Source organism: Limanda limanda, chromosome 10 (assembly GCF_963576545.1).
Source record: "Limanda limanda chromosome 10, fLimLim1.1, whole genome shotgun sequence".
Taxonomy (NCBI): domain Eukaryota; kingdom Metazoa; phylum Chordata; class Actinopteri; order Pleuronectiformes; family Pleuronectidae; genus Limanda; species Limanda limanda.
This window is the reverse complement of record NC_083645.1, coordinates 22258207-22271681: the sequence shown is the minus strand read 5'-3', so window position 1 is coordinate 22271681 and position 13475 is coordinate 22258207. Positions and strand designations below refer to the sequence as shown.

Genomic DNA, 13475 nt, shown 5'->3' with positions numbered 1-13475 from the left:
ATTCTTAATCCCAGCCTATAAATCCACTCTTTATATAATGAATGGCTTTGAAGCGATGATTTATTAAGTGATGAATGAAATAAAACATATGGAAAAAATGTACAAAAACATAATATAAAGCAGAATATAGTCTAGATATGCCATGACGCTAAGACTATGTTTTGGATGCTGTTTGCCAAATTTCGACATTCCTGACATATGAGCAAAGAAATTACAAACATCGTCTTTGTCTTCTTCTATTGTTTTTTCTTTTCTTCCTCTGTAATGGTGCCCAAATAGTAGAATGTGGCATTTAACTCTGCCAAGGTCAGGGTTGAGATTCCTTCTGGGTGGAATCAGACTAATCCTTTGATAAAAAGTAGAAGATTAAAATGTTGGTATGCGATTAGATTACATAGTGGAAAAAGACAGCGATAAATACAAGATTTACCAGAGAAAGATGAGTGGTGATATAGAGTAATGTGGCATAGAACGTTTTTATATATCTTCAGAGGAATCATTTATTATTTAACAAATCATTTGGTCTGTGAATTTATTAACTTCAGGTTTTGAGTTGAATGTTATCATGCTTGATATGTTCAAACGAATTTATATAAAAACAGACCTGCTTCTGTCCTTCATGTACAAAAATGAAACGAAAAAATAAGAAGTCTTCTGCTTTTTCCGAATTAGTTTGAACAAACACCTTCATTTATTTGAATTCTCTATCTCCATCAGTAGATGTATGAATCATTTACCAGTGATTATTGATTTTTATTTATTAAAAGATCTTGGTACATTAATATAAATATTGACAGGAACTGAATGAGTGTCTTGTAGTGCAACAGTGACTTCAGGCTGAGAATAATTAATAAGCCGCTTAGTGTGTAGGAATGTAAGTAATGCTCTTCAGCCGTACTCACGTCCTTTATCTATTCATCAACAGTACATTGTATTCCTGAACAGAAAGTGAAAAAGAATCTGGAACAACTTGGCACACCCACTGTGCACAGTGGTTTTTGATATACTCTGTCTCCCACTATACATTCCTGTTGTTGTCTCAGGCCGGCATTGAACAAACAGAAAGCGACAGACTAAACAAACTCAAAGGCATTTCCCGCTGTTACCCGGCAACACAACAGTGCAATGTGTGGCAAAGGTAACATTTAACATCAGGTTGTTCCTTATTACATTGTTATTAAATGTCAACGTAAGCACAAACCCGATAATCACAAGACAGTTTTATGTCGAAGTGAAATGTTACAGTGTAAGTCATTGTGAAATTGTGGTCAGAAGGGAAAGAGAAAGAGAAACCTTTTAGTATCTGCAATAGGTTAACTATTCAAAAACGTTCCTTATGTCTGCTTTCGTCTCTTCTTCTTCACAAATTCCCTTCCTTTTAAAGGCATTTTTGCTATTTTTCTGATATTTGTTGTTATCTGCGATGTCCTTCCTTAAATTCATTAAAACATCTAATCTCTTACAAAAGCTCTGGTTTGTAAAATAAAACACATTACATTGAAATTCAGAGCGGCAGTAAACTTGACTCCTCCCATGCAAATCATTGAATTTATTTTTATTTTCCAAACTCAATTACCTTATCTATCTGGCTTTTTCCCTTCTATCTCCCATTGTAAATTATATTGGCTGTTCTGTCAGATGAATGAGAATATAAAATTATCCAGAGGGACAATGAGAAAAGGAGCAGAGGAGGACAAGGCGCTCTGAGAGACTGGGAGAAAATCTGTAAAGACAAATCATCCAAGCAGCGATTCCTGTGTCTTATGTAAGAGAGAGGGCAGAAAAGTAGGAGGAGGAGAACGCAGACAGGAAGATGGGGGAGAAATGGCGATAGAGAGAGGGTAAGAAATACAACAAAGGGAGAGATGGTGATGGAGAGGAGGGATAAGGGAAAAAAAAGCTGGTGATGATGTAACTTTGCATCTCACACCTACAGCCCCTGCACTACACTGGGGATGGCTCTGTGTGATCAAACACTCAAGGAGGGGATTATCTCCCACACATATGCTACATGCTTTGACTTTAAAGCTTCAATAAGACGTAAGAGTAAGTAAGTAAAATGCTCACAGGGTTATGGACAATTCGAATTAAACTACAGAAAAAAACTGGCAATGTAAAGGTTAAAAAGGGAGTTGGACAAGGAATCGCATGTAAGATGTAGGATGTGACAGAGAGAGAAGAATTGTGTTGTTGTTTTGTGTCGTATGTTTGCGCCGAACTGTGAATCTCAATGAGGCTGACAAGTGCCAAGCTGGAGTTTGGTTCATTTGTTGACAAAATACAAGTCAGTGGGATTGTGTTGTTAAGGTGAGGGCGTGAATCTTTGCTCAGGCTTGTTGTTGTTGTTGCTGTTGTGATGACACCAGTGGTTGCTTGCTTTCAGTCAACTATTGTATTTTACTTCTGGGGCCTCTGGACACAGCAGGGAACAAATAAATGCTACTGAAAATGATTTACTTATTTGTTTTAGATCAAATTTCAGTATTTCAGTTTCTTTGTGTGCAGACCCGAGAGAACTCAAGGTTTTTGACGGAGCTGAGTGTGAAGGCTTGACTGCCAGGGTCAGTTTTGATTCCTCAGCACACATTTTTCTAAGAAAGCCCTGGAGACAGAAAACAGATTGTAGTCACAATACATATATTATGTCTTGTAGCATTATTAAGCTGTTGTCTTCTGAATTATATTATCCAGAGCGCAAGTATTTGGACAGCTTCTCTGTTTTTCAATTTACATAATAGTAATGTTGGCTACTACATTAAAGTGCTGAGAATCTAATTCAATTTGAGTGGGTTTATAAACAAAATAGAAGGTATAGACAATAAGTGTATGACATCTGCTGACTCTGAATCACGAGCTGTTCCTTTTTAATCTCCACAAGTTCCTCTTTCCATAATATTAATCGGGCTTATAATTTATTTTGTCTGTCTGTTTAAATTTGTTCAAGAACACCACTGGTTTCTTTTTGTTTGTTTTTAGTTCCCTGCAGCCGAATCTCTCTGTTTTACGAGGTTTATCAGGAGGTTACATCTTGCGGTGACTACTCTGCAGTTATAGTCATGAAGTCTTCTCTTGTTAACAAGGAAACATGTACGCCTACACCTTGGAGAGTATTCTGTGCAGTAATTGACAGGTTTTTCTTCCCCATGCTAATGATTTTCCGCTCATCCACAAAAACTTGTGTTGATTTGTCAACCAACTCATTTCCCTTTTTATAGTTTTTAAGTATACCCATGCTTTTCTTCGATAATGTACTGCTATTTTTGTGTCCTCCACACAGTTCTTTCAATTTTGGCTTAGACCCACTCAAAACAATGACGAGACTTGGCTCTTTATTGTAGTATCCATTTTGTTGTTTTAGATTAAATGTGCTGAGGCCCAGAGCCTGACGAACAACACATGTGTATCTGTCCAAATACTTATTGCAGCAGCAGTGCAGCAGCAGTGTGTAGTGACCATGAAAAGCGAGCAAACTGTTCTGTCTAACAAGGTCACACCCCATTGTTTTGGACCTGCTGTGCACTTGGTTGTAGAGAAAACAAGACATGGTTTGTAGGATTGATTTGATTTAGCCACTGAATTTGAGACCTGTGCTTCTTAAGCTCCGTTCAGACAAAATACAGAAATGTGATGTTGCAACAGCAATATTACTCTTTTTGACCCACATACACTTCTCAGCGTGCATAGATCTGAAGTCATTGTATTTAAATAATGGGACAGAAACATGTAGCAAAGTATGCACAGAAAAATTAAAGGTACATTGAATATCCAAAACATTTAACCTGCATCATGAGAGCAATGAGGAATGTAAAAGAGACCCAAATTCTTGTTATTATATTAATTTATGCATCCCTCTACATTGTAATTGAGATTGGATTCTCTCACTAAAGGATAATGAAATGAAAATTGAATCGGACATGTATTGGGTTTATTGTGTTAATAGACATCATTTAGACATCAGGGTTGTGTCCTGTTAGGAGAGGAAGGACATTTTTCTTAAATTATTTCATGACTTTTGAACTCGCCCTTCTCAAAATGTCTCCCTCTCACGAAACAGGTGTTAAATATATCACAAGTAATTTGTTTCTACTGTAAATGTCCTGTTAATCTCATGTCTGAATACAGCCATAAGCATCATCAACCTTTTAGCCGAGCCTAATAGCCTCGTAGTGTTAAAAAAAGTTTAATTCTGAATTCACCAGTTTCCATATCCACTCCAAATGTAATGGGTCGTGTCCCCACACACAAAATTTCATGAAACCAGCACAGTTAAGTATTTTGTGTGTGTAAAGGGCTTTAGTGGAAGCTGGGCTGCTAACACAGGACTGAAGACGGCCTTATATTACTTTACCACGTCTGTTTGTTTAACCTCAGCAGATAAACAAATCAGCGTGTGCAATGTTAGTGGAGTGCTTCTGGAGCTGAGCTGTGGACATTAATTAGATCGGGGCAAATGGACTAACGCTACAGATACCAGAAGATGTCACAATGTTCTGTAGTAGGGAACATCTTATAGTAGGTTGGAGTATATACAAGCAATAACCTATCTAAGACATTGCAGAGAGAAGTTTAATGTCTCTGATGGGACACATAATACGAACACACTTTTTTGTTTTTGTTTCATCTAACACAACCCGGTTGTTGATGTATTCACTTTGACAGCATGTTATGAGTAGTCGGAGAGAATGCGAATGTCCATAAATCAGTGGCTTTCCACACTTTCTTAAATTGAAAGCTGCATCACACAGCCCACTCACTGCAGGGACGTGAGGCCAGAGGACTTATCTCCAGTGGACCTGCTGCGGCAAGTAAACAGTACAGTCACGCAGAAAAGGATGAGCGACAGGATGTGTAGAATAGATTTGATTTTTTTTTCACTGCTTAAATTCTGCCACTTAAATACTAACATGTTTATTTTGAAGGCAAGATATTCTTCACTTAACAATCATTTGGATCCCTTCTGGTTTTGCAAGTACCTTGTATTTTCGCAATCTCTCCTCAAGTTCGGATATGAGTCGAGTGAATAGGATCAGATTATTTTTAATTGAGGAGCAGTTCAGTATTTTATATCTCTGCCAAGGAGGTTTGGTGTTTTGCCACCATCTGTTTGTTTGTTTGTCAGCAGAATTAAAAGAACACTACCACTGAACGTATTTGCACAAAACTTGGTGAAAGAATGGGTCATTGGCAGAGAAAGAAGTGATTTTTTTTGGAGTGTATCCAGGATTTATTTTTCTTATTTCTTAAACATTGTGAAATAGCTTTTTCTTTTTACATTTTCACCAATTTCTCTGTGAATAATTCATGGAGCATGATAGGAAAAATTGGAGGTTGTGCAATTAAGTGCAGCTTGATTGAACTAGAGGGGACTGTTGGGATTTGGCAGAGTAATAAAACCATCTAGTTATTAACTTTTCATTTATATGATTTAAACCTAATCAATTTTTTTTTTGGGGGGGGGGATTTGATTCTACCTAATCAGTTGCTCTCATCAGGTGTTTTTAGACACAATATTCAAAACTCATTCAGCAGGGCAAGAACAATACTTGGATAAGAAATATAGAGTTTATATTAAATAAAGAAACACTGATGTATTGACAATATTCATAGTAGAATAAAGGTCAAGGATAAAATAACCTTTAAAACCACTGATATACTGTAGGTCAGCCGCAGTCAGTTTTCATTGTTCTGTGTTCTTGCCCCAGTAACAGTTCCACAGCCAAATAAATCAAGCCACTGAATCTTGTTTCTCTGTTTTCCAGCCTGTGAATCACATGTTCAAGCTCACTGACACATTATACACAGCAACTGCTCCGTTTAACCTCAGTGATTTGTGCCTTAATGTGATTAAAGTTTTCCACCGTCCAAAATAAAGGGATAATATTTCCAGCCCTGTGAATGACAGGTCAGCCTGACCGGATTAAACGACACTTATCCCTTAATGTTGTTACGTCAACTCAAAGACTTTCTGATAACTTAAGTCCGTAGAAGCCCTCATCATATTTACGTGCAGTAGGAATAAGCACTCATAGCTCAGGTGGCACTTATAAGTTCCTGTGTTATTGTTCATCATTTCAGCGTCTGTGTTTTAATGGGTCGACACAAAGTGACTTCTGTTTATTAGGTGACATCCAGGCTCGTTTTTTCCACGTCGCTGATCAGCGGCCTTGATAGAATATGCTCTTTGCAGCTGGTGTTTAATTCAAGGTTGTATTCAAGGTATCCTTTATGTATATTACTTCAGAATGGATCTGAGTGCATTTTTACATCATTGTAATGGAGATCAGACTTTTCAATCCGTGTTTTTATGGGCTACAATCCCGTAGTTTTTATTCTGAGCTTTCCACAGTGCTGTTTAATTTAATGGAGAGATGTTATTGTCCCTCTAGATTTTTTAGATTTGTCTCATATGGATTAATGTCATTCATTTTCATTTGACAGTGTAGCAGATTATAATATATAGCAATACATATTGGCTGATTTTTATAAATGTTGAAAAGTCACTGGGTTCATTTTATTCAACTGTAATTAATACAGCAGCGAAGGACACTCAGACTGGGTGTGCACAGGTATTGAAAATATTGAAGTGCATTTAATTATGTGACTCTGTACACAAGAGGTGCACAAGGGCTGTTATGTGAAGTATGAGGACGTGATGATTTGCAGTATTTGTTTTATTTCCATATAGTTTATTAATATAGTTAACAAACAGAAACACATATGAACACACACACAAACAGAGGAGTCCTGTGACTCATCCTTCCTGGTCTGCACATAAAATGATGTAAGAATGCCCTGACAGCCGATCATAGCTCCTAGAAAAGATGTTTCCATAGCGACGGCACGGTGACAGCAGCAGTTGGTGTTGCTGTTGACATGAGTGGAGGAGGGGGGTGAAGGAGACAGGGTGAAAATGTCACGGACTGTTTAACCTCGTCTTGTAACTGGGTTTTTCCCAGTTATGTTTAAACTAACTGTGTGTGCATTAAAAACATGAAAAAGACAAATATATGGTATCGTTAGGTACCTTCAGTGGGTAATGCTATATTAGATATAAAAACAATAACCAACCACACAAAGTATTATCCATTGAAATTTAATTAGCAGAAAAGAGATAAATTCGATATGTATCATTGGTAAAGTTCGGCCCAAGGATTTCTGTTTGTGTGACTTTGCTGTGAGCAAAGTGAAACATGATGAGTTATTTCTGTCCACATATTTAATCTCCTCCCTCCCTTCGTCTCTCTTCTTTTTACTTTCCCCTTCTCTCCTTCCCCTTCTCTCTGGCACTTCTTTCACCCTCTCTTTTACTGTCGGATTGATTTCTTTCTGCCTTTCATCACTCCCTTCTTCTGCTGCCTCTGGCTCTCTCTACCCTTTCCTCACTCCCTTTATTGGTTGCCATTACCTCTGGCTTTAACCCAGAGTTGAGCTGCACTGGTCAAAATAACTATGTAATATCGTTCTTTTGCTTTGTGTAATGTGTGATATAATAAACTATATTATGTAATTATTAAAATGTCCCTATATACATGGAGATTTAAACTGCCAGTTCTAGTTTCCATCGCGCTTGTTAAAGGAACCAATACCCATTGCTTTGCTTTTTTAAATCCTAAACGAAAATACTTAAAATTACTCTCATTGCAAAATCTCTCCTAGCTTTATTTTCTCCATATATGCTAAATATTTGTCACTTAATACAGCCATATTTTTTCTTTTCTCTTTTTCTATTGAAATCTAAATCAATCTTTTTTTTTTTGTAAAGGAAAGAGCTGCCTGGTATATAAATCATGATGTATCAACATCTGTTATAGCATTTTTTTTATTTTATGTTGTGCAATTCAATAGTTTTGACATAGTATCATGGATGCATAGTTTGCTTGTTACATAATGTTGAATGTGACTGAAAGGGTCACATTGTTCAGTCAACATGAAAACGATACATCACTGACCGAGCAGCACAGTAAATCACTTTAAACCCTCCATCTCTCCTTCCTTCTTCTCCTTCTCATCCTGTCTTCACGTTCACTCCCTCTATTTCTCCTTCCAAGAAGATTTTCTGTATCTCGATCCACTGTCTCCACTGTATCTGAGGTGTCAGTGTGTCACGCTTGTGCTTCATCTCTATTTATGGAACAAACTGATGTCTTGTCCCTGTTTTACACACACATACACTGTACTGCAGATCTGTATGTTCAAAGATTATTTGATCATGTGAACACCTTTCTTTGAATCTCTGTAGCCAGAAATGTTTTCTGCTAATTTCTGTCTTGTGCAATTCTTCAATCACTAAAAAATAAGAAGGAAATACAGAATGAATGGTTATTTTCCCCTGCTGTGAAAGCTTGTTATGAACTCCCAACATCACACATGCTTTCTAGAGAAGTATATTAAGAAATAAACTTTGGTACCAAGAACATCTTTTTGTAAATTAGATTTTAAACTTTGAAAGTTTGCAAATCTCTTTAATAACCATATAATCTTGTTAATTCTGAGAGGGACCTGGAATAAGATCTATTATCTCATCCTCTGAAGTCCGTCCTGAGGCAAAAATGTCAGCAGAAGAATTTGCTTCTAAGGCTTTTCACTTTATCAGATGGTCTTTGCAAGTCTGCAATTACAGCAACTGTATTGCAGGAGTTACTGGAGTCAGATGAAGCAACATGAACATTTATTTGAAATTATTTCTTAAAATTCAAATTGCTTAATTTTGGCGGATATGACAGCTACAAATAAATCAGTGTTTAGTAATTGGCCAAAACAGTTGACCTGTAATTAAAGTGTTGTTGTTTTTTTTATCTCAACAAATTCATATTTTTTTGTGCTAACCTTTGTTGTTCTTTTCTATTTCTGTTTTCAGATCACAGAGCTGTTGGACGATGACAAGTGTGAGGCGGAATGTGAAGAGCTCCCCCAGGACGAGGAGGAGGGTCCCACCTCCTCCGACTCCCCACAACACAATCACACTGACGACAGCCCTGCAGCCAGGTGGGATACTATGCCTGCGTTTGATATATTTTTAGACAAGATAATCACTTTGAAAAGATGGGATTTGTCAGAGGTTATGACATGTGACCAAATGTCCCTTACTGGATTTAAATACCAGGACATTGTGTTTACATGGTAATCACCAACCTTCCAATCGGTTATTCAGTCGCTCAGTTATCTGCTGCTCTGCTTGGGAACTTTTATTCTTTGTATCATGGATTTTTGAGTGAAGATAATATTCCTTCCCTGATTATGCCTTTCATACATTTTTAAACTTTTACCACTTATCTGTAGCAACTTTTTCTGAATTTTGAATTCAGTTGCGAAGCTCATTTCATCATAGTTCATAAAGCCCAAGAGACGGATCAGACTGAGTTACCAATGGTGGAAGATTAAGTCAGGATTAAAATAATAATTTGTTGACACAGGACATGTCAGAGCTACAGCACTTTCATATCGCTGCTTCAGCACGAGAGGCTGCTCATACTAATTGTTCCGGCAGCTTCCAGTTGGTCACACCTAAAGATGCAGAGCAACGTAGTGTGATGACCCCTCAATGATCATTAACTGGTAACCAACCAGTAGACAAAACTTCTCTCATGGAGACGCTCACGTACACAGGATAATGAGCCCCTCCCCTCCCCAGGCTGAGAGACAATCCTCCTGCAGGGACATGATGATCTCTGCTTCTTCTGATCTGCTGATCTCATTAAAGTTGATTACTGAGCATTACTCCCAGACTACTGTACATAGAAACCAGCGCATTTTACACCAAGTACTGTAATCTCCCGTATAGATTGAAAATATGGGAAGAGTACAGCTTTTTTAAATCTTAAATGAGATTCCATGGTTTTAAGTTTAAGACTTGTGCCGTGCAGAAAAACTAATGTCAGCACAGAACAGAATGAGTTGTAAATCTTTACTTTCAAAACAACATATCATCATATCAACCGCACAAATATGACCCCAGGGCCTATTTGTGTACCCAACATGCAAAGACTATGCAAACATTAGCAGTAAGCTGGTTGAGATGCACAAATTGACTGTGTGCGTGTGTGTGTGTGTGCGTGCGTGCGTGCGTGTGTGCGTGTGTGTTTATGTTCAGCTCCACCTACCACTGAACTCACCAGGAACTCCAATTATATTTTTTCTCTTCCCTCCACACTCTCGTCTTCTCTTTCATCTCAATATTTGTAAAATTGATATAAGATGAAACATTTTCAGCCCATGAAGACATGTTATTACACCGCATGTTTCTTAAACCAGGACTGAAGTGCGTGCGTGCGTGCGTGCGTGGTGTCCTACTGGCCTTTAAGATGATTAGACAGTAATCCGTAATCCACGTACAGACAACTCGCACAGTTCCACATAGCGACACACACCCATGCTCGCTTGACTTAAACCATACAATGCACACAGTGTTTGTCTGCGTCGCTAAAAGAGTTGTAGGTAAAAGAAGGACCCATTGTTGACATTGGTAACACTTTGCATTTTCTGCCATGATGCTGTTTTCCCACTTCACGTTCAGCTCACTGTGTAAGGGTTCAACAGTCATGATAAATAAGGTCACGGACAAAAGCCGAGCTCAGGCTGCTGTGTGTTTCTCGGTTTTTATTTGTATTTAATAGTTTAATAGTTATAAATCGTTTGTGGGAAACCACCAGAGCATTCCTCCCCGTGTGTCTCATCTGTGTCTGTGTGTCTCTTCTGTGTGTGTGAGGGTCTTAGGTGGCAGCTGTTGTACCACATTGCTCCGGCTGCACGCAAAGCTCAAAAAATTATGAATACGACAGAGGGTTACATGCAGCAAATTTTTTAAATAAGCAGTTCACACCGTTTTTGATATTCAGAACTAATGTGATTGTTTTATTTGGTTTTAATTCTCTGTTAGCCTCGGCCAGGCCGCAGCAATCATCCCCGTGACCTTGTCTAACCTCAGTGTCTGGGCTGGGGGATTATTGCTGTATTAGTAAACCCTGGAGACGACAGTGTACACACCACAGAGCAATTTAAAACAACTATGACGCAGAGATTTATGAACATACATCTGTTTAAATTGCTAAAAATATCCATTATCCTTTGAGCCAGCCACAGATACATTGAATAGCCGTCTCTTTGCTTGCTTACACAACAGGAAAGGAAAATTTGGATTTCACTGCAGGCTTATTTCTGCCAAACGACACACATAAGGACATTAGTTGTAGACGTAAATCTCTCTCAGTTTGGTGGTTTGGTTTAAGTCTCCTGTCCATTTGCCTGTTTCTTTCTTCTTTGTCAATAGAGGAGAAAAGCAATATTATTAACAGACACCCTGGCATCTATATCCCAGACATATATTATGGGAAGCAAAGCTTTATGTAGGTCTACATAATTTAAATATATAATTATCTATGACTGGTAACACATGGAACAAATGGAAAAGGTAAATGCAATGTATAAATACTTTATCAGTCTCAGTAGAAAAGTCAGCGTCTTTCCATGATATTGGTCTTTGACCATTTTAAGAATCAGTCTGTAACTCTTAATAGGTGAAAAAAATGTTTTGCTACATTAGTGCATTAGTACATCAAGTACATTTACATGTTGCCCTAAATATTATCAGGAATCATGTAATTTCCTGTTACTAAATTGGCACTTCCCACATTTAGGAGCATGACAATTCTGTGCCACACAAACAGACAAAACAAAAACTCAATTGTATCTGCCACACAAAAATAAGATGTTTTCATGTGTTTGTGAGGAAAACAATCCCATCTCTTTTGATTATGATACATTTTTCCAAAATTTTCCTTTCAATATCTTACCTGGTTACTTAAGAAGGTATCTCCATTATTTTCTATCCCTTTCATTCATTCTTCACTTAATTTCCTCCCAGTTTACCATCACTGTCTCAAAACCTTGTCTTGACCTTTCGTGCTGTCTTAAAGATTCTGATGAGTCAGGATACGTCTGTGTTTCTGAGGTGATTGGTGGCTGGGCCGTGTGTTTATCAGCTATTCTTTGACACATAAATGCTTTGTGACATCTCAGAAATATCGAGAAAGTTCCTGTTCAGTCACACTGACATGTTTGTCTAGTACTTGACAGACAGCAAAGTCTGTCCTCTGTGGCCGCTGCAGTGTTCCCTCAATAGACTCTTTATTTCAACACACACAAACACACACACACCTTTCATGCTGACATCCTCTGCTCATTTCAAATCTATATTTAATCCCTGGTATTATCTTCTGATCTCTCTTCTTCCCTCATCACTGCTTCATCTGTACTCTGCTTAACTGTCTCACTCTCTATGGAAAATATTTTTTGATGAGGCTGCCCTCATGTCTTGTGAAAAAGTGGGGGCAGTGGTCTCTAGGGTTGCACTCCGGGCAAGGGATTGATTAATGGAAGGAACTGAGAATCGGCGGGCAGGGAAGGTCGGGGGAGAGCAAGGACTCGGAGGGAGAACTGAAAGTGTCGCCTCTTGTGAAAGATTTATTGATTGTTCCGTCCGGCTCAAAACGCAATATCAGAGCCCCAGAGGGAAAGGTCGGCCAGAGGCTGACATTTAGACACTTTATCAAACACTTGACTTCATTTGCCTCCATTTCTGTTTGTTGTTCCTCACCGTTACAACCATCATACCATCCTGGCATGACTGTCGTACGTCGTGTCTCATGTTACAAACAAGCAGCTTCGTACCTCTTCCAGGTCCTGAAGGTGAATCCCCTTGTGACATTTTTCTCTTGCTATTTATAGTAGCTGTTTTTCCAATATGACAACCCTTCGTTCTGCTGTTTCTTCCAACAAATGGTACATACACACACACAAACAGGCAGACACACAGTGCACTTCAGACTGTGAGGAAAAAATTATCATAAGTTCATGTCCCTGTGATGAGGCGAGTGAGTAACAGAATCCAGGTCACAATCTCTGGCAGACTATACTTAGTCAGAGACATGTCTTCAGATCTTCCATTTCTAAAATCTCATGGTTTTAAAGTGCAGAAAAACAATGAACAAACTTTGGCCATTACTGCAGACATCTTTACATAAGCTTAAAAAAAGAAGGGTGTTTAAAATAGAGACCTTCCTGCGATGGGATCACATCGGCTCCAACACACATTCTTTTTTTGTTCTGACACACAGTTGTCATCATTATGTGGGTTTGTTGGTTCAGATCACACTTATCTTCCATCTACACACCTGGAGGTTTTGTGAGTGCATGTATCTAATCTACCCCAAGCATCTGTTCACCCCGTTCTCCTCTTGGTTTCCCTTTGGTGTTGTAGTTCAGGTGCAGCTGAGTGGTGCCCTGTAACATATTGTGCTCATCCATCACATGAGTATGTTGACTCTAAAATGACCTAAACATAGACATAAATACAGTATATAGGTCAGTACAGGAGCATCAGCTGTTCACCTTTAGTGTTTTGACCCAGTTCACGAACGTATCACAAACGGTTTCTTATTCTAGCACTGACACCACAGGAAACCGCATTTTCACACAAA

General features: G+C 38.3%; 1 protein-coding gene across 4 annotated transcripts in view; it reads left to right on the top strand.

Moving 5' to 3' along the window:
* The window catches only part of fam13b (family with sequence similarity 13 member B), a 60053-nt gene that overhangs the window by 24443 nt on the left and 22135 nt on the right, over positions 1 to 13475 (top strand). For all 4 annotated transcript variants that reach the window (XM_061079363.1, XM_061079364.1, XM_061079362.1 and 1 more), the window contains exon 7: positions 8858 to 8985. In XM_061079363.1, the coding sequence (XP_060935346.1) occupies positions 8858 to 8985 (128 nt within the window). The remainder of the gene's footprint in view (positions 1 to 8857; positions 8986 to 13475) is intronic.